The 20,544-nt window shown below is 46.0% G+C and overlaps 1 protein-coding gene across 1 annotated transcript in view; it reads left to right on the forward strand.

Moving 5' to 3' along the window:
• The window catches only part of LOC139366886 (calponin-3-like), a 30,191-nt gene extending 25,320 nt beyond the window's left edge, over positions 1–4,871 (forward strand). Inside the window, exons 5-7 of the mRNA XM_071104624.1 lie at positions 1,182–1,298; positions 2,316–2,462; positions 3,104–4,871. Of these exons, the coding sequence (XP_070960725.1) occupies positions 1,182–1,298; positions 2,316–2,462; positions 3,104–3,469 (630 nt within the window). The 3' untranslated portion in view covers positions 3,470–4,871. The remainder of the gene's footprint in view (positions 1–1,181; positions 1,299–2,315; positions 2,463–3,103) is intronic.
• The last annotated feature ends 15,673 nt before the right edge of the window (positions 4,872–20,544 follow it).

Consider the following 20,544-nt stretch of genomic DNA (forward strand, 5'->3'; position numbering starts at 1 on the left):
ATGGGGTTCCTTTTCTGCTGACAGCTACAGTAAACTGTTACCAATACATTCTGATGGGGTTCCTTCTCTGCTGACAGCTACTGTAAAGGGTTACCAATACTTTCTGATGGGGTTCCTTCTCTGCTGACAGCTACAGTAAACTGTTACCAATACTTTCTGATGGGGTTCCTTCTCTGCTGACAGCTACAGTAAACTGTTACCAATACATTCTGATGGGGTTCCTTCTCTGCTGACAGCTACAGTAAACTGTTACCAATACATTCTGATGGGGTTCCTTCTCTAATGACAGCTACAGTAAACTGTTACCAATACATTCTGATGGGGTTCCTTCTCTGCTGACAGCTACAGTAAACTGTTACCAATACATTCTGATGGGGTTCCTTCTCTGCTGACAGCTACAGTAAACTGTTACCAATACATTCTGATGGGGTTCCTTCTCTGCTGACAGCTAGAGTAAACTGTTACCAATACATTCTGATGGGGTTCCTTCTCTGCTGACAGCTACAGTAAACTGTTACCAATACATTCTGATGGGGTTCCTTCTCTGCTGACAGCTACAGTAAACTGTTACCAATACATTCTGATGGGGTTCCTTCTCTGCTGACAGCTACAGTAAACTGTTACCAATACATTCTGATGGGGTTCCTTCTCTGCTGACAGCTACAGTAAACTGTTACCAAGACATTCTGATGGGGTTCCTTCTCTGCTGACAGCTACAGTAAACTGTTACCAAGACATTCTGATGGGGTTCCTTCTCTGCTGACAGCTACAGTAAACTGTTACCAATACATTCTGATGGGGTTCCTTCTCTGCTGACAGCTACAGTAAACTGTTACCAATACATTCTGATGGGGTTCCTTCTCTGCTGACAGCTACAGTAAACTGTTACCAATACATTCTGATGGGGTTCCTTCTCTGCTGACAGCTACAGTAAAATGTTACCAAGACATTCTGATGGGGTTCCTTCTCTGCTGACAGCTACAGTAAACTGTTACCAAGACATTCTGATGGGGTTCCTTCTCTCCTGACAGCAACAGTAAACTGTTACCAATACATTCTGATGGGGTTCCTTCTCTGCTGACAGCTACAGTAAAGTGTTACCAATACATTCTGATGGGGTTCCTTCTCTCCAAGAGACTTGTAGCATCAATATATTTCCACATTCTTATCTCATTCCACAGGCAAAGACCAAAGGCATTCACACATCGTGTGACATTGGTGTAAAATACGCAGACAAACAGAAACGCCATTTTGATGACAAGAAGATCAAGGCTGGACAGTGTGTCATCGGACTGCAGGTAGGACATGCTGGGGATGATGTGTGATAGGTTGTTCTGTTACTGGATGTGACGATACAATACAATGTGTCAGTTTTGTTCATTGTTGTACCTTTCAGTATTTTGCCAGTGGAAATAATCCCGATAATAGAATGTTTGTATGTAGCTTATTTTACTGATTCTTCAAATGTAATACATGCACAATCGCTCTGTAATGGAGGTCAGATACCTGTAATGGAGGTCAGATACCTGTAATGGAGGTCAGACACCTGTAATGGAGGTCAGACACCTGTAATGGAGGTCAGATACCTGTAATGGAGGTCAGACACCTGTAATGGAGGTCAGACACCTGTAATGGAGGTCAGACACCTGTAGTGGAGGTCAGATACCTGTAATGGAGGTCAGACACCTGTAATGGAGGTCAGACACCTGTAATGGAGGTCAGACACCTGTAGTGGAGGTCAGATACCTGTAATGGAGGTCAGACACCTGTAATGGAGGTCAGACACCTGTAATGGAGGTCAGACACCTGTAATGGAGGTCAGACACCTGTAGTGGAGGTCAGATACCTGTAGTGGAGGTCAGATACCTGTAGTGGAGGTCAGATACCTGTAATGGAGGTCAGACACCTGTAATGGAGGTCAGAGGTCAGACACCTGTAATGGAGGTCAGACACCTGTAATGGAGGTCAGATACCTGTAATGGAGGTCAGACACCTGTAATGGAGGTCAGAGGTCAGACACCTGTAATGGAGGTCAGAGGTCAGACACCTGTAATGGAGGTCAGACACCTGTAATGGAGGTCAGACACCTGTAATGGAGGTCAGACACCTGTAATGGAGGTCAGAGGTCAGATACCTGTAATGGAGGTCAGACACCTGTAATGGAGGTCAGACACCTGTAATGGAGGTCAGACACAGACACCTGTAATGGAGGTCAGACACCTGTAATGGAGGTCAGAGGTCAGATACCTCTAATTGAGGTCAGACACCCGTAATAGGCCTATTCAGCTAATGGTTCTATGTTCCTGCGTGTTTAGATGGGGACCAACAAGTGTGCAAGCCAGGCTGGTATGACAGCGTACGGGACCAGGAGACATCTTTACGACCCAAAGACCCAGACAGACAAGCCTTACGACCAGACCACCATCAGTCTGCAGATGGGCACCAACAAAGGAGCCAGCCAGGTAAAGCCAATTATGTATTTTAACACTACCCGTATGTCTACGGGTGGAACCCACACAGTTGCTTTTACAGTGGTCCACTTCCCCTTTTGAAACCATGATGGGAACCTATGTAATGGAAGGAACTACCCAGCAAGTGCCAATCTCAAATGAGTTGGGGGAATGTAACAGGGATTTGGGGGAATGTAACAGGGAGTTGGGGGAATGTAACAGGGAGTTGGGGGAATGTAACAGAGAGCCGGGGGAATGTAACCGGGAGTTGGGGGAATGTAACCGGGAGTTGGGGGAATGTAACCGGGAGTTGGGGGAATGTAACCGGGAGTTGGGGGAATGTAACCGGGAGTTGGGGGAATGTAACCGGGAGTTGGGGGAATGTAACAGAGAGTTGGGGGAATGTAACAGAGAGTTGGGGGAATTTAACAGGGAGTTGGGGGGAATGTAACAGATAGCCGGGGGAATGTAACAGAGAGTTAGGGGAGTCTAGATATACTTTGCACATCACCATAATCACATTGTTGATATACATAATACTCATTGTTGTCTTGAAGAAGACCATCCAGGTCAATATTCCTGCCTTATAACTGTTTTCTTGGAAATCTCCTAAATGTGTCCCTGTCCTCGCGTCTTCTCCACTCCTCTCCTAGGCCGGTATGTCCTGCCCGGGAACACGTCGTGACATCTTCGACAATAAGCAGGTGCAGCAAGTGGACAACTCCACCATATCCTTGCAGATGGGCACCAACAAGGCAGCGTCCCAGAAGGGCATGAGCGCATATGGCCTAGGACGCCAGGTGTACGACCCCAAGTACTGCGGCTCGCCCACCGAGCCTGTCATTCATGCCGACAGGAGCCTGGGCACCAACTGCTCAGAGATCAGCGACAGTGACTATCAGGCTGAGGAGTTCCTCCACGAGGGAGAGGGGGAGGAGTACCCAGTGGCTTATCATGAAGAGGACGACTACAGCGACGTGGCCCACTACAACGAGGTCGAGCAGGGCATCGACTATTAGGGCTGTCCCCTCAGGGCCATCCGGCACTAGCCTGGTCCCAGATCTGTCTGTGCTGCCAGGCTAATCCGGCTCCACCATAACAGCCGCTAGACGGAACAGTTAAACCGTGTATTTTAGCCACGACAGACAGATCCAGTCTTTTTCCTCGGTAGCCTTCTTTTTATTGTTGTTTTTAAATTGAAGCATAAGAGAGGAAATGTTGCCTTGAGTTCATTACTTCTTCACCTCCTCCCAACTCCTCTTCCATTATGAGCAGCAGTGGTTTCAGTCAGTTAAAGCATGTAATGTCCTGAGATCCAGTGTTTAGGATGTGTGATATTAGGATTGAGAACATTCCTTCTAAATCGACTGTTACATTATGAGGTATGGAACATTGTGGACGTAAATGTTGTATCATCTGCAGCCATTTCATGTTTTTTTATCCCCAGACTTGCTTTACTCATTGACTCATCCCTTTAAAGGAATTCACACAATCAAAATTAAAATGTTCACCAGCTGCTTTTATCCTTTTTAAATGTTTACCCATCTCCTAGCTAACCTAAAAGGACCACTATTACTTTCTTTATTTTATTGATACAAATCAAAGTGAGTGGAAAATGTTGAGGAGTCAGGACATTTTAATCTATTTCATTTTAGCAGGTTTCAATCTCAACCAAATGGACCATTTTAGCTTTTTCCTGAAATCCTGAAGTGAGTGCGTTCTAATGGCTTTTTCATGAGACCAGATGACCAAACCAGAATGTTCTGCTTGTATTGCATACAGTATGGCTAATCTTAATCACACCATGTTTTTTAACCAGGAAAATAGCCTTGAGGTTAGAAACCTCTTTTTTTTTTCCGATCGTGACCTGGCAAGAAATCAGCAGGAAGTAGTCAGTGTGTACAGGAAGTAGTCAGTGTGTACAGGAAGTAGTCAGTGTGTACACACAACACAACACAATACATTAAACACTATTAGAATGGTCAATTTACATTCCCTTTTCTATCAGAGCGTTAAACTCAGGCAGCAGGACCATCTCTTCCTGTTTCAAAGTATTTTGTCGTTTGTTCAAAATCCAAGAAGTGTTGTAGGAGAAGGATTGTTTCCCCCATTTCTGTCCTTTCCCTGGGAACTGACTGAGAGTGGAGACGGTAGGATGGTGATGGTGCTAGTCAGGAGAAAATACATGTAAGGAGCATTACAACCACTGCCTTGTACACAAATATGTACCAATGCCTTCCGGTAGGAAGTGAGGGCCACTTCACCATGTTATATAGTTGACAGGGATGGGTGAGTGGTCTTGCATTAGTTATGGATTATGAATCCAACACAGATTTTTTTTTAAATGGCCCTCGCACAAGATCGTTCCTAACTGACATAGAAAAACAAGATTTGTTCCTGAAAAATAAAAATCTAATTTCAGCTTCAGTTTCTTTGTCAAAATGTTCAATGTGCTGTTTGAAATGCAGCTGCTCATCTAAATACATGCCTAGGTACTTATAAGAAGAGATACCCTTCTGATCAATTGGCCATTTAAAGTTCAAATCTGCAAATGACTCCATTTGTCTGCTTTGAGGTTAGACAAAACAACGAGTCTTTCTGGCATTAAGCACAGTTTCAGGTGGAAGAGTTGTTTCAGAACAGCATCCAAAGCCAGTTGCAAATCCTGGAAAGCATTCTCAATTTTAGAGGCACAATTGTGTTATACAGTTAACGTGTTCACCAACATAATTAATATACGGTGTGAAAAGGACCGGCCCTAACATCGACCCTTGAGGGACACCTTTCCTGAGCTGTCGAAACTCTGACATCATGCCCTCATGAGCCACACACTGGGTTCTGTCAGAGAGGTGGTTTTGGAACCAACTCTCCAGCACCAAAACCAGCAGGGCTCATGTTCATATTACCTGCTTCATTCCTACTCTATTTATCACCATTATAAACCAGGGCTGTGTTTGAAAAGGCAACCTATTCTCTATAATATAGTGCCTTACTTTTGAGGGGGTTTTGGAAAGCAGCTCTCTGTCTGAATTGATGTCCCACAGTTTTCTGTAGACCACTATGTAACCACAGTCAGTCTCAGAAGCAGAACAAGTCAGCAAAAGAAAGTCACAGGCTTTGTCTGAAAAGGCATCCTGTTCACTGTGCACTAGGGCCCATAGTGCACTAGTCAACAGTAGTGAACTAGGGCCCATAGTGCACAAGTCAACAGTAGTGAACTAGGGCCCATAGTGCACTAGTCAACAGTAGTGAACTAGGGCCCATAGTGCACTAGTCAACAGTAGTGCACTAGGGCCCATAGTGCACTAGTCAACAGTAGTGAACTAGTCAACAGTAGTGCACTAGGGCCATAGTGCACTAGTCAACAGTAGTGCACTAGTCAACAGTAGTGCACTAGGGCCCATAGTGTACTAGTCAACAGTAGTGCACTAGTCAACAGTAGTGCACTAGTCAACAGTAGTGCACTAGGGCCCATCGTGCACTAGGGCCCATCGTGCACTAGTCAACAGTAGTGCACTAGTCAACAGTAGTGCACTAGTCAACAGTAGTGCACTAGTCAACAGAAGTGCACTAGGGCCCATAGTGCACTAGTCAACAGTAGTGCACTAGGGCCCATAGTGCACTAGTCAACAGTAGTGCACTAGTCAACAGGAGTGCACTAGTCAACAGTAGTGCACTAGTCAACAGTAGTGCACTAGTCAACAGTAGTGCACTAGTCAACAGTAGTGCACTGAAGGGAATGGAAGATACCATAAGGGAAAACACAGCGCCACTAACTGAAAAGAACATTTCCTCGTGTCCTTTCATACATCATGTACTGACCGTTTAGTTGTTTACGTCTCTGTTTGCTTGTATATGTTTGTGTCGCCAGAAGAAAGAAACCCCTGCATTAATGCTGTCTCAGGAATTATTTTTCAATCGTGACAGTAACGTAGAACTTGATTAACAGTTCCGATGGCTTGGTCGGCGATACAAGCCGATAAACAACCATGACAGAGGACTAGCAGATCAGAGGACTAGCGGGATCAGAGAACTAGCGGATCAGAGGACTAGCGGGATCAGAGGACTAGCGGATCAGAGGACTAGCGGGATCAGAGGACTAGCGGGATCAGAGGACTAGCGGGATCAAAGGACTAGCAGATCAGAGGACTAGCGGGATCAGAGGACTAGCGGATCAGAGGACTAGCGGGATCAGAGGACTAGCGGATCAGAGGACTAGCGGGATCAGAGGACTAGCGGATCAGAGGACTAGCGGGATCAGAGGACTAGCGGGATCAGAGGACTAGCGGGATCAAAGGACTAGCGGATCAGAGGACTAGCGGGATCAGAGGACTAGCGGATCAGAGGACTAGCGGGATCAGAGGACTAGCGGGATCAGAGGACTAGCGGGATCAAAGGACTAGCAGATCAGAGGACTAGCGGGATCAGAGGACTAGCGGATCAGAGGACTAGCGGGATCAGAGGACTAGCGGGATTAGAGGACTAGCGGATCAGAGGACTAGCGGATCAGAGGACTAGCGGGATCAGAGGACTAGCGGGATCAGAGGACTAGCGGATCAGAGGACTAGCGGATCAGAGGACTAGCGGGATCAGAGGACTAGCGGATCAGAGGACTAGCGGATCAGAGGGCTAGCGGGATCAGAGGACTAGCGGGATCAGAGGACTAGTGGATCCTCCAGCATCCATAGAAATATTAGACGTCAAACAGCATTGAATTCAATTAGGTTAAGCTTGCTGCTCTCTCTTCTTATGCAAAAGAAAGGCTGATCTGAAAGCGAAGTGATGAGTGAACTAGCATTCCTCTTGAGTTCTGGGAAAGGGACGGTTCCGTGAATCAGTTCTGAGGGTGGCTGTCTGTGTGTCCGTTCTGAGGGTGACTGTCTGTGTGTCCGTTCTGAGGGTGGCTGTCTGTGTGTCCGTTCTCAGGGTGACTGTCTGTGTGTCCGTTCTCAGAGTGGCTGTCTGTGTGTCCGTTCTCAGGGTGGCTGTCTGTGTGTCCGTTCTCAGGGTGGCTGTCTGTGTGTCCGTTCTGAGGGTGACTGTCTGTGTGTCCGTTCTGAGGGTGACTGTCTGTGTGTCCGTTCTGAGGGTGACTGTCTGTGTGTCCGTTCTGAAGGTGACTGTCTGTGTGTCTGTTCTGAGGGTGAATGCCTGTGTGTCCGTTCTGAGGGTGACTGTCTGTGTGTCCGTTCTGAGGGTGGCTGTCTGTGTGTCCGTTCTGAGGGTGGCTGTGTGTTGGACGGGGCTGCATAGCGTTAGTGTTGGACATTGGTTGTCTCCTTTTTTCATCCCTAGTCAGTTGGCTGCTTGGGAATAATCTGCGCTTTGTGTGAGAGCTGTGGAATCCGAGATGAAACCGCAAGACTCAAGAGAATTTAGTCCAAAAAAGGTGGTTACCGCAGTAACACGGTAGGAAGGCCTTGAAGGCAAGGCAGAACTCCAACCAACCAGTCCTGCAACTGTCTAGATACCCCCCGACCCCTCTCTCTCACACACACACACACACACTCACTCACTCACTCACTCACTCACTCACTCACTCACTCACTCACACACACACACACAATCACTCACTCAATCACAATCACACACACACACACACACACACACAAAAGCTCACACACCTCAACAGATCCTTCTCAGACAGCCTGTGTACTGAAGGTTTTTAAAACAATGTGGAGTAACCTTGTTTATTAATGGAACTGTTAGTGTTTCAGAGGCTTCCATTCGGTTATGATTAATGTCCATATTTGTGTTGTCTTTTGCTCAGTCACAGTAACCTGAGAAGGTTTACCAATGAGTTGAATAGGGAACAGAGAAGGTACACACGCAGTTTAAAACCACAGACCCTCCATTTGAATCCTACTTAAAAGTAGTTAATCAGGATTCAAACAGAGGAGTTGTAGTTTTAAACTGCTTTTATCTTCATCTCACGTTACAAACTGTGCATATTTCTTTAAAATAATGACCATAATGTTAAAAGAAAACAATAACTCATTCATGTATCTATTTCTAGTGTTTTCATATTACTGGAGTGGTTCTGCAGTGTAATGTTGGGGCAGCAGGTAACGTTGGGGCAGCAGGTAACGTTGGGGCAGCGGGCTAACTGTTGGGGCAGCAGGTAACGTTGGGGCAGCAGGTAACGTTGGGGTAGCAGGTAACGTTGGGGTAGCAGGTAGCGTTGAGGCAGCAGGTAACGTTGGGGTAGCAGGTAACGTTGGGGCAGCAGGTAACGTTGGGGCAGCAGGTAACGTTGGGGCAGCAGGTAACGTTGGGGCAGCAGGTAACGTTGGGGCAGCAGGTAACGTTGGGGTAGCAGGTAACGTTGGGGCAGCAGGTTACGTTGGGGCAGCAGGTAACGTTGGGGCAGCAGGTAACGTTGGGGCAGCAGGTAACGTTGGGGTAGCAGGTAACGTTGGGGCAGCAGGTAACGTTGGGGCAGCAGGTAACGTTGGGGTAGCAGGTAACGTTGGGGCAGCAGGTAACGTTGGGGTAGCAGGTAACGTTGGGGCAGCAGGTAACGTTGGGGTAGCAGGTAACGTTGGGGCAGCAGGTAACGTTGGGGTAGCAGGTAACGTTGGGGCAGCAGGTAACGTTGGGGCAGCAGGTAACGTTGGGGTAGCAGGTAACGTTGGGGCAGCAGGTAACGTTGGGGTAGCAGGTAACGTTGGGGCAGCAGGTAACGTTGGGGCAGCAGGTAACGTTGGGGTAGCAGGTAACGTTGGGGCAGCAGGTAACGTTGGGGTAGCAGGTAACGTTGGGGCAGCAGGTAACGTTGGGGCAGCAGGTAACGTTGGGGCAGCAGGTAACGTTGGGGTAGCAGGTAACGTTGGGGCAGCAGGTAACGTTGGGGTAGCAGGTATTGTTGGGGTAGCAGGTAACGTTGGGGCAGCAGGTAACGTTGGGGCAGCAGGTAACGTTGGGGTAGCAGGTAACGTTGGGGCAGCAGGTAACGTTGGGGCAGCAGGTAACGTTGGGGCAGCAGGTAACGTTGGGGTAGCAGGTAACGTTGGGGCAGCAGGTAACGTTGGGGCAGCAGGTAACGTTGGGGCAGCAGGTAACGTTGGGGTAGCAGGTAACGTTGGGGCAGCAGGTAACGTTGGGGCAGCAGGTAACGTTGGGGTAGCAGGTAACGTTGGGGCAGCAGGTAACGTTGGGGTAGCAGGTAACGTTGGGGCAGCAGGTAACGTTGGGGCAGCAGGTAATGATGGGGCAGCGGGTAGCCTAGTGGTTAGAGTGTTGGGCCAGTGACCGAAAGGTTGCCAGATCAAATCCCCAAACTGACATGGTAAAAATCTGTTGTTCTGCCCCTGAACAAGGCAGAGGTGCTTTGAGTCATGGCACAAGGAGCAGCTAGCTGGTGGCCTACTGTTCCCTGGTAGGCTGTCATTGTAAATATGAATTTGTTCTTAACTGACTTGCCTAGTTAAATAAAGGTTAAATACAATAATACAAATGAAATGTGATAGAGCCAGTCTGGGATCTAATGACACCTGATGGATGGCTGGTTTCCTCCAATGACAATAGAAAGGGAGAATGAGCCTTTCCCAGCTAGCCTCCCTCTGAGGTCTGGACTTTATTAGCAGAGAGCTCCAGCTAGCTGCTCCTCGTGGTGTGACTCAAAGCACCTCTCCTGGGATTTGGGAATGGGGGAGATGAGGAATGGGGGTGGGTGAAGGAGAATATATTTCAGGCTCGTGGGAGAGACACATGGTGTGTGTGTGTGTGTGTGTGTGTGTGTGTGTGTGTGTGTGTGTGTGTGTGTGTGTGTGTGTGTGTGTGTGTGTGTGTGTGTGTGTGTGTGTGTGTGTGTGTGTGTGTGTGTGTGTGTGTGTGTGTGTGTGTGTGTGTGTGTGTGTGTGTGTGTGTGTGTGTGTGTGTGTGTGTGTGTGTGTGTGTGTGTGTGTGTGTGTGTGTGTGTGTGTGTGTGTGTGTGTGTGTGTGGGACCATTTCCTGCAGCTGACGGGCTGCTACTCATCATGAGATCTGCTGGGGAGGCCAATGCCCTGATCCCAGACCAGATCAATCCCCTGCTGAGGAGGCCAAGGCCCTGATCCCAGACCAGATCCATCCCCTGCTGAGGAGGCCAATGCCCTGATCCCAGACCAGATCCATCCCCTGCTGAGGAGGCCAAGGCCCTGATCCCAGACCAGATCCATCCCCTGCTGGGGAGGCCAATGCCCTGATCCCAGACCAGATCCATCCCCTGCTGAGGAGGCCAAGGCCCTGATCCCAGACCAGATCCATCCCCTGCTGGGGAGGCCAATGCCCTGATCCCAGACCAGATCCATCCCCTGCTGAGGAGGCCAAGGCCCTGATCCCAGGCCAGATCCATCCCCTGCTGAGGAGGCCAATGCCCTGATCCCAGACCAGATCCATCCCCTACTGAGGAGGCCAATGCCCTGATCCCAGACCAGATCCAGTGGAAGGCTGTTAACAATACACTTGCACATGTTGCACATAATTATTCAACTGTCATTTGCACCCCAACCAGTACTAAAAGGCTGCAGGATATTAGGGTCATAGGTCACATCCAAGATACAGTACATCCTGCTACAGATGCAATGTCCAGCGTCTGGCTTGAAGGACCAAAGCATGTCATCACCTTCTACATAGGATGCTGTACTAAAGTTCTAGCACAGAAGGAGTATAGCGTCTGTTATGCCTCTCACTAGCCTAGCGTGCTAACCATTAGCCCTGTGTGTGAAACCATGTGTATGTGACCAATACCATTTGATTTGATTTGATTTGAAACCCAAGTTGTCTCTTCATTTAGGAAGAGAGGTCTGTGGCTGGTGCTGATATAAGCCAGCTGGGAGGTCTATGAGAGTCATTCAGTCATACAGCCATTATCTGTAAATGACTTGTTTCTCAGTCCAGTAGTTAGAGCTCATTTCCTTGCATGTTGACATTGTGTGAGACAAGGCAAATGTTCACCACTGGGGGAACCGAGAAGGAATATGATTTCTGTATGACCCAACCACCACTGGTTTCTGTACAGCCCAACCACTACGGGTTTCTGTACAGCCCAACCACCACTGGTTTCTGTACAGCCCAACCACCACTGGTTTCTGTACAGCCCAACCACCACTGGTTTCTGTACAGCCCAACCACCACTGGTTTCTGTACAGCCCAACCACCACGGGTTTCTGTACAGCCCAACCACCACTGGTTTCTGTACAGCCCAACCACCACTGGTTTCTGTACAGCCCAACCACCACTGGTTTCTGTGTGGCCCAACCACCACTGGTTTCTGTACAGCCCAACCACCACTGGTTTCTGTACAGCCCAACCCCCACTGGTTTCTGTACAGCCCAACCACCACTGGTTTCTGTACAGCCCAACCACCACTGGTTTCTGTGTGGCCCAACCACCACTGGTTTCTGTGTGGCCCAACCATCACGACCCAACCACCACTGGTTTCTGTATGGCCCAACCACCACTGGTTTCTGTACGGCCCAACCACCACTGGTTTCTGTACGGCCCAACCACCACTGGTTTCTGTACAGCCCAACCACCACTGGTTTCTGTACAGACCAACCACCACTGGTTTCTGTACAGCCCAACCACCACTGGTTTCTGTACGGCCCAACCACCACACTATGAGTTACTAACAACAACATGGCCGAAGAGTGAAGTCAGTATTTCACCCAGTCAGATGGTGAATACCTCAGATTTAATCTGGGGGTAATAAAGTGAGAAGTAAGACTTCCTCTGTTTTACTGCCAATTAGTAAGAGGCTCAGAGGTAACTCCTGACATACAGTACCAGTCAAAAGTTTGGACACACCTACTCATTCAAGGGTTTGTCTTTATTTCTTACATTGTAGAATAATAGTGAAGACATCAAAACTATGAAATAACACATATGGAATCATGTAGTAACCAAAACAGTGTTAAACAAATCAAACTATATTTTATATTTGAGATTCTTCAAAGTTTGCCTTGATGACAGCTTTGAACACTCTTGGCGTTCTCTCAAACAGCTTCACCTGGAATACTTTTCCAACCGTCTTGAAGGAGTGCCCACATCTGCTGAGCACTAGTTGTGTACCGACGCCGAAGACGAGAAGCGGGTATGGGGAGTTGACATTTAATTAGGAACAGACAAAGAGCAGGACAGAAACATCGTCAGCTCACGGATACACAACGACAAACGACCATTACTCCAGCAGCGGAGAACAGAGATGGGGAACTGACAAATATAGGGGAGGTAATACACAGGGGATTGAGTCCAGATGAGTCTGATAATCGTTGATGCGCGTGATGGGGGGAAGGCAGGTGTGCGTAATGACGGTGGCAGGAGCCATGCTGGGGAAGAGCGGGAGCAGGCGTGACATGTTGTTCCTTCACTCTACAGTCCAACTCATCCCAAACCATCTCATTTGGGTTGAGGTCGGGTGATTGTGGAGGCCAGGTCATCTGATGCAGCACTCCATCACTCTCCTTCTTGGTCAAATAGCCCTTAAACAGCCTGGAGGTGTGTTGGGTCATTGTCCTGTTTGAAAAACAAATGATAGTCCCATCTAAGCACAAACCAGATGGGACGGTGTATCGCTGCAGAATTATGTGGTAGCCATGCTGGTTAAGTGAGCCTTGAAATCTAAATAAGTCACAGACAGTGTCACCAGCAAAGCACCCCCACACAGTCACACCTCTACCTCCATGCTTCACAGTGGGAACCACACATCTTCCGTTCACCTACTCTGCGTCTCACAAAGACACGGCGGTTGAAACCAAAATCGCAAATTTGGACTCATCAAACAGATTTCTACCGGTCTAATGTCCATTGTTCGTGTTTCTTGGCCCAAGCAAGTCTCTTCTTATTATTGGTGTCCTTTAGTAGTGGTTTCTTTGCAGCAGTTCGACCATGAAGGCCTGATTCACACAGTCTCCTCTGAACTGTTGATGTTGAGATGTGTCTCGTACTTGAACTGTGATGCATTTATTAGGGCTGCAATTTCTGAGGCTGGTAACTAATGAACTTATCCTCCGCAGCAGAGGTAACTCTAGGTCTTCCTTTCCTGTGGGGGTCCTCATGAGAGCCAGTTTCATCATAGCGCTTGATGGTTTTTGCGACTGCACTTGAAGAAACTTTCAAAGTTCTTGAAGTACATTTCTTGAAGTAATGATGGACTGTCGTTTCTCTTTGCTTAATTGAGCTGTTCTTGCCATAATATGGACTTGGTATTTTACCAAATAGGGATATCTTCTGTATACCACCCCTACCTTGTCACAACACAACTGATTGGCTCACACGCATTAAGAAAGAAAGAAATTCCACAAATTAACTTTTAACAAGGCACACCTGTTAATTGAAATGCATTCCAGATGACCACCTCATAAAGCTGGTTGAGAGAATGCTGACTGTTTTTGAAGAATCTGAAATATAAAGTATATTTTGATTTGTTTAACACTGTTTTGGTTACTACATGATTCCATATATGTTATTTCAAAGTTGTGATGTCTTCACTATTATTCTACATTGTAAAAAAAAAAGACAAACCCTTGAATGAGTAGGTGTGTCCAAACCTTTGACTGGTACTGTATATAAAACTCAACAGTTGTCACGGGAAAGTAGGTGCGTGAGGAAGAATCAGGCGCAGAGAGCTAATAGTTCCACAGGAAGAAGTGCACTTTAATATCGCACCGAAAACAATGCCCACAACACAGGGCGCGGAAAATGTGGACCAACCCAAACACACAGGGTACCAGGTCCGGAGCACGAACACCAAACATCATACACACGGTAACATATGTGTAACCATGCACAAAACAAGGCCGGGTAGCCTAGCTATAAATAAGGAAGCCCATCAAGCAAACACAAAAAACAGAGGTGCAACTAATAAGACAAAACAAACAGAAAACGAAAAAGGGATCGGTGGCGGCTAGTAGGCCGGTGACTACGCCCGAACAGGCAGGGGAGCCAACTTCGGTGGAAGTCGTGACAACAGTAGGTCTAGCCTGTAAAGAGTACCAGACCATTTCAGTCATGATCCTATCTAACCACACAAACCGGTCTAAGGTGTTTTTCACACCTGGTCCCTTTCAGACAGTTCTTGTGAACTCAATGCGGGTCCGCTCGAGTTTGGAAAAACCTGCAGTAAAGTAACACCGTTTCACCATATCCCCTCACATTGGTAATGAGGTGTAGGTTTTCAGAACAAAAATGTAAGCTGTTTTTGGATATTGACCAGCAATCATCAAGGATTATTCCAACATATTTGTTGAGTTTTTAGTTCAGATCATTTTCTATATGAATTAAATGAATGAATTAATAATCATATTTTTTATTTTATTTTTTATTGTGTCAAATCGCCGATTGGCATCCCCTCCCTTCTGGGGTTAATGACACGTAAACAAACATAACAATAATTCACTGTGATAATTAAATCATAATTCTTCTTCCAGTGTTCTCTGCATTGTACATCGCATAAGGAGTGAAAAACTCATGTAAAAATCACTCCTCCACCCATTTTTTTTCATATTGCATCAACAGTTGTTTTTTAATCATATCTATGTCTCCCTTACTTTGGTTTTGGTACAGATGTTCACAGTCAGACTGTTGAAAAATGTATTTCAGTTGCCCAGGCTCCCCCTATGGACAGATCCCATTGAAAAACGTTACTAGCTATTCTGGTAGTTGTCATATCCAACAGTCTATTCCATAGTCTCACCATACAGGCCTTCCATCTCCCCTCACAGGTTTCCCAACCCGTCCAACAGTCTATTCCATAGTCTCACCATACAGGCCTTCCATCTCCCCTCACAGAGTTCCCAGCCCATCCAACAGTCTATTCCATAGTCTCACCATACAGGCCTTCCATCTCCCCTCACAGGGTTCCCAGCCCGTCCAACAGTCTATTCCATAGTCTCACCATACAGGCCTTCCATCTCCCCTCACAGGGTTCCCAACCCGTCCAACAGTCTATTCCATAGTCTCACCATACAGGCCTTCCATCTCCCCTCACAGGGTTCCCAGCCCGTCCAACAGTCTATTCCATAGTCTCACCATACAGGCCTTCCATCTCCCCTCACAGGGTTCCCAGCCCATCCATCCATCTCCCCTGGTGGACACCTTAAAAAGTAACCTAATGCTCTGTTATGGACATGTTCGTTTTAAAATACCTCTTAGCACCCTACACTCACACCTCTTAGCACCCTACACTCACACCTCTTAGCACCCTACACTCACACCTCTTAGCACCCCACACTCACACCTCTTAGCACCCTACACTCACACCTCTTAGCACCCTACACTCACACCTCTTAGCACCTTACACTCACACCTCTTAGCACCCCACACTCACACCTCTTAGCACCCTACACTCACACCTCTTAGCACCATACACTCACACCTCTTAGCACCCTACACTCACACCTCTTAGCACCCTACACTCACACCTCTTAGCACCCTACACTCACACCTCTTAGCACCCTACACTCACACCTCTTAGCACCCTACACTCACACCTCTTAGCACCCCACACTCCTGCTGAATAGTCCAGAACAGGACACACCCATGTCTGATACAGTTTAGAATACGTAGCATAACCAATATCTTAGTGTTTGTTTTTCCTATAACTCCCCCAAGAGCTCTACTTCCTGAGTCGGCCAGGTCAGATGTTCCGTGTAGCAAAGGTCATATGTTCATCAATAAAAATACACAAATGTTTATAATTGCTTGCAAACTCAAGAATGTCTTCACCAAAACAAAACTGAAAAACATTTATCTTAGTACCTGGTTTTCTAAAATACATGATCTGTGTTTTAGTCTGGTTGATCATGAGTCTCCATCTTTAACACCAAGACATTATCTGTGTTTTAGTCTGGTTGAAGATGAGTCTCCATCTTTACCACCAAGTCATTATCTGTGTTTTAGTCTGGTTGAACATGAGTCTCCATCTTGTACACCAAGATATTATCTGTGTTTTAGTCTGGTTGAACACGAGTCTCCATCTTTTACACCAATACATTATCTGTGTTTTAGTCTGGTTGAACATGAGTCTCCATCTTTTACACCAAGACATTATCTGTGTTTTAGTCTGGTTGATCATGAGTCTCCATGTTTTACACCAAGACATTATCTGTGTTTTAGTCTGGTTGAACATGAGTCTCTTTTACACCAAGACATTATCTGTGTTTTAGTCTGGTTGAACACGAGTCTCCATGTTTTACACCAAGACATTATCTGTGTTTTAGTCTGGTTGAACATGAGTCTCCATCTTTTACACCAAGACATTATCTGTGTTTTAGTCTGGTTGATCATGAGTCTCCATGTTTTACACCAAGACATTATCTGTGTTTTAGTCTGGTTGAACATGAGTCTCTTTTACACCAAGACATTATCTGTGTTTTAGTCTGGTTGAACACGAGTCTCCATGTTTTACACCAAGACATTATCTGTGTTTTAGTCTGGTTGAACACGAGTCTCCATGTTTTACACCAATCCATTATCTGTGTTTTAGTCTGGTTGGTCATGAGTCTCCATGTTTTACACCAAGTCATTATCTGTGTTTTAGTCTGGTTGAACACGAGTCTCCATGTTTTACACCAATACATTATCTGTGTTTTAGTCTGGTTGATCATGAGTCTCCATGTTTTACACCAAGTCATTATCTGTGTTTTAGTCTGGTTGATCATGAGTCTCCATGTTTTACACCAAGTCATTATCTGTGTTTTAGTCTGGCTGATCATGAGTCTCCATGTTTTACACCAAGACATTATCTGTGTTTTAGTCTGGTTGATCATGAGTCTCCATGTTTTACACCAAGACATTATCTGTGTTTTAGTCTGGTTGATCATGAGTCTCCATGTTTTACACCAAGACATTATCTGTGTTTTAGTCTGGTTGATCATGAGTCTCCATGTTTTACACCAAGACATTATCTGTGTTTTAGTCTGGCTGATCATGAGTCTCCATGTTTTACACCAAGACATTATCTGTGTTTTAGTCTGGTTGATCATGAGTCTCCATGTTTTACACCAACTGACTGCACATAATAACATGTTCTGCAGATCTTGTTCAGTTTCTGACATATAAATAACATCATATGTAATAAATAAGCCATAAGAGCTTCAGAAGATGTTTATTCGATTGTTTGAATATTGTAAGAAGACCAAAACATATTTGGTGAGAATCACAACATTTGGTACAAAAGCAATTCTAGCTCTTAAAGGGGCAGTAGCCTACATTAGGTGTCACGTTCTGACCTTAGTTCCTTTGTTTTGTCTTTGTTTTAGTATGGTCAGGGCGTGAGTTGGAGCGGGCAGTCTATGTTTGTTTTTCTATGTTGGTTTTTGAGTTTGGCCTGGAATGGTTCTCAATCAGAGGCAGGTGTCGTTAGTTGTCTCTGTGTGTTTGGTGGGTGTTTATTTTCTGTTTTGTGTGTCACGCTGCACCTTGGTCCTCACCTTCTTCCACCGACGACGGACGTTACATTAGGTGTAACCTTTTTTAATTTACAGCATTGTGTAATCTGCGGTTATTCTTCTGCTATTTATTCTATTAGTAATAATATTTACATGTTAATAGTATCGAATGATTACAATTATAATGTCTCATCGTTTAAGTAAAATTAAACTATTAGCTTCCAAAATGTAAGTAAACTCAGCAAAGAAAATTAAACGTCCCTTTTTCAGGACCCCGTCTTTCAAAGATAATTCATAAAAATCCAAATAACTTCACAGATCTTCATTGTAAAGGGTTTAAACACTGTTTCCCATGTTTGTTCAATGAACCATAAACAATTAATGAACATGCACCTGTGGAACGGTCATTAAGACACTAACAACTTACAGACGGTAGGCAATTAAGGTCACATTAAGGTTATGACGACTTAGGACACTAAACAGGCATTTCTACTGACTCTGAAAAACACCAAAAGAAAGATGCCCAAGGTCCCTGCTCATCTGCGTGAACGTGCCTTAGGCATGCTGCGAGGAGGAATGAGGACAGCTCAATAAATTGCAATGTCCATACTGTGAGACGCCTAAGACAGCGCTACAGGGAGACAGGACAGACAGCTGATCGTCCTCGCAGTGGCAGACCACCTGTAACAACACCTGCACAGGATCGGTACATCTGAACATCACACCTGCGGGACAGGTACAGGATGGCAACAACAACTGCCTGAGTTACACCAGGAACGCACAATCCCTCCATCAGTGCTCAGACTGTCCGCAATAGGCTGAGAGAGGCTGGACTGAGGGCTCGTAGGCCTGTTGTAAGGCAGGTCCTCACCAGACATCACTGGCAACAACGTCGCCTATTGGCACAAACCCACCGTCGCTGGACCAATATTGTAGCAAGGACCAGCCAATGAGAGCATACATGTCATGGTGGTTGGTAGTATATGGGGTCTTTGGTGACAAAATGGATGGCACTGTGATAGACTGCATCCAATTTGCTGAGTAGATTGTTGGATGCTACGGGAATCTGGAAGGAGAGTTTACAGTCTAGCCAGACACCTAGGTATTTATAGTTGTCCACAAAGAAAGAGAACTCAGTTATTTGCCTCCCCCCAGAGTTCCCTTTAAAGAGGACTATATGTGAAACCACTTTACATTTGGAGAGGTTTGGAGAGGTTTGGAGAGATTTGGAGAGATTTGGAGAGGTTTGGAGAGGTTTGGAGAGGGTTTGGAGAGGTTTGGAGAGATTTGGAGAGATTTGGAGAGGTTTGGAGAGGTTTGGAGAGATTTGGAGAGGGTTTGGAGAGGTTTGGAGAGGGTTTGGAGAGGTTTGGAGAGGTTTGGTGAGGTTTGGAGAGGTTTGGTGAGGTTTGGAGAGGTTTGGAGAGGTTTGGAGAGGTTTGGTACACTGAAGAAACATATAAATGGAACATGTGAAGTGTTGGTCCCATGTTTCATGAGTTGAAATAAAAGATCACAGAAATGTTCCATACGTACGTATGGAAAAAGCTTATTTCTCTCAAATGTTGTGCACAAATTAGTTTACATCCCAGGTGTGGCATATTGAGAATTTTTATTTTAAAAAAATTGGAAAAACTTTGGAAATAGAAATAGCTTCTACTCCTCAGTTTATTGAAAAGTCATTGAAAATAAAATCTGTTTTTTCAAATGTTTAATTGTTATTTAAGTTAACTTCCTGCCTTCAATTAGAATTTACCCCAGCCCTTGTGCACACTGAAAAAGCCAAGTCAGAGTTGGCTTCCCTCCAGTGCTCAAACCATCCATTTGGACCAGGCCATCACAGGCCTGGTTGAGTCTGGGTAAAAAAGCAACCTATCCCATCCTTCAGCAGCGTCACCATGCAGTCAGCCCTCCCTCCCTGCAAGCCCCTGGCCTGTGTTGTCCTTCGACACATTTCCATAGAGTGCGCTCTGTCCTGTTCCCTGAATAACAGCTCCTTTCAATGGTTTTGTTGGATGGGAATTTTGGCCCCAGCAGCCCCAGCTGCCCCAACCCCACCAGCTGATGAGGAAGGTACTGTAGGTCCTCAGGCCTGTTGCCTTTCTAAAAACCAGATGACACCCAAAACGATGCGGTGCTGGGAATGACTCAAATGATTGGTTATGTGATTCCCTACTGATAAACAAGACATTCGTCTAACCGCAGAGCAGAAGCGATGAGGTCGCCTGCTAACCTTTGACCTCAGAGGTATCACTGTAGCGTGGGGCAGACAAAAGCAACAGTGGCTGAAGAGCATGCTGGTATTTTAAAACGTAGCCGGAGACAGCATTCCTGGCTCTAATCTAATAGAGAAACTCAGCAAACAGCCGCTCTGTAGGTTGTGGAGGTTACTACCACCAAGGCTAGGGCACCAAGATAAGGACATGACTCCGACACCCAATCAGAGTTGGATGAGGATTAGACAATGGAAAAACGTGTGATTCACCGGGACCAGGGAGTCAGAATCACTACCATGGGAGAGCTAGAGAGATGGGATACATTTTTTGATTGATGATTAATTTAAGACATGATATCAATTATCTGTGCACAAAACAAATGTTTTACATTAAACAAATTAAATGCATTGGACGATTAAATTCATAATTTGCACTCATAACAAACAATTTTCACCTTGTAACGCTACACAAACAATACACTTATCCTTCCCCTCCAGGCTTTAAAA

This window comes from Oncorhynchus clarkii, chromosome 15 (assembly GCF_045791955.1).
Source record: "Oncorhynchus clarkii lewisi isolate Uvic-CL-2024 chromosome 15, UVic_Ocla_1.0, whole genome shotgun sequence".
Lineage (NCBI taxonomy): Eukaryota > Metazoa > Chordata > Actinopteri > Salmoniformes > Salmonidae > Oncorhynchus > Oncorhynchus clarkii.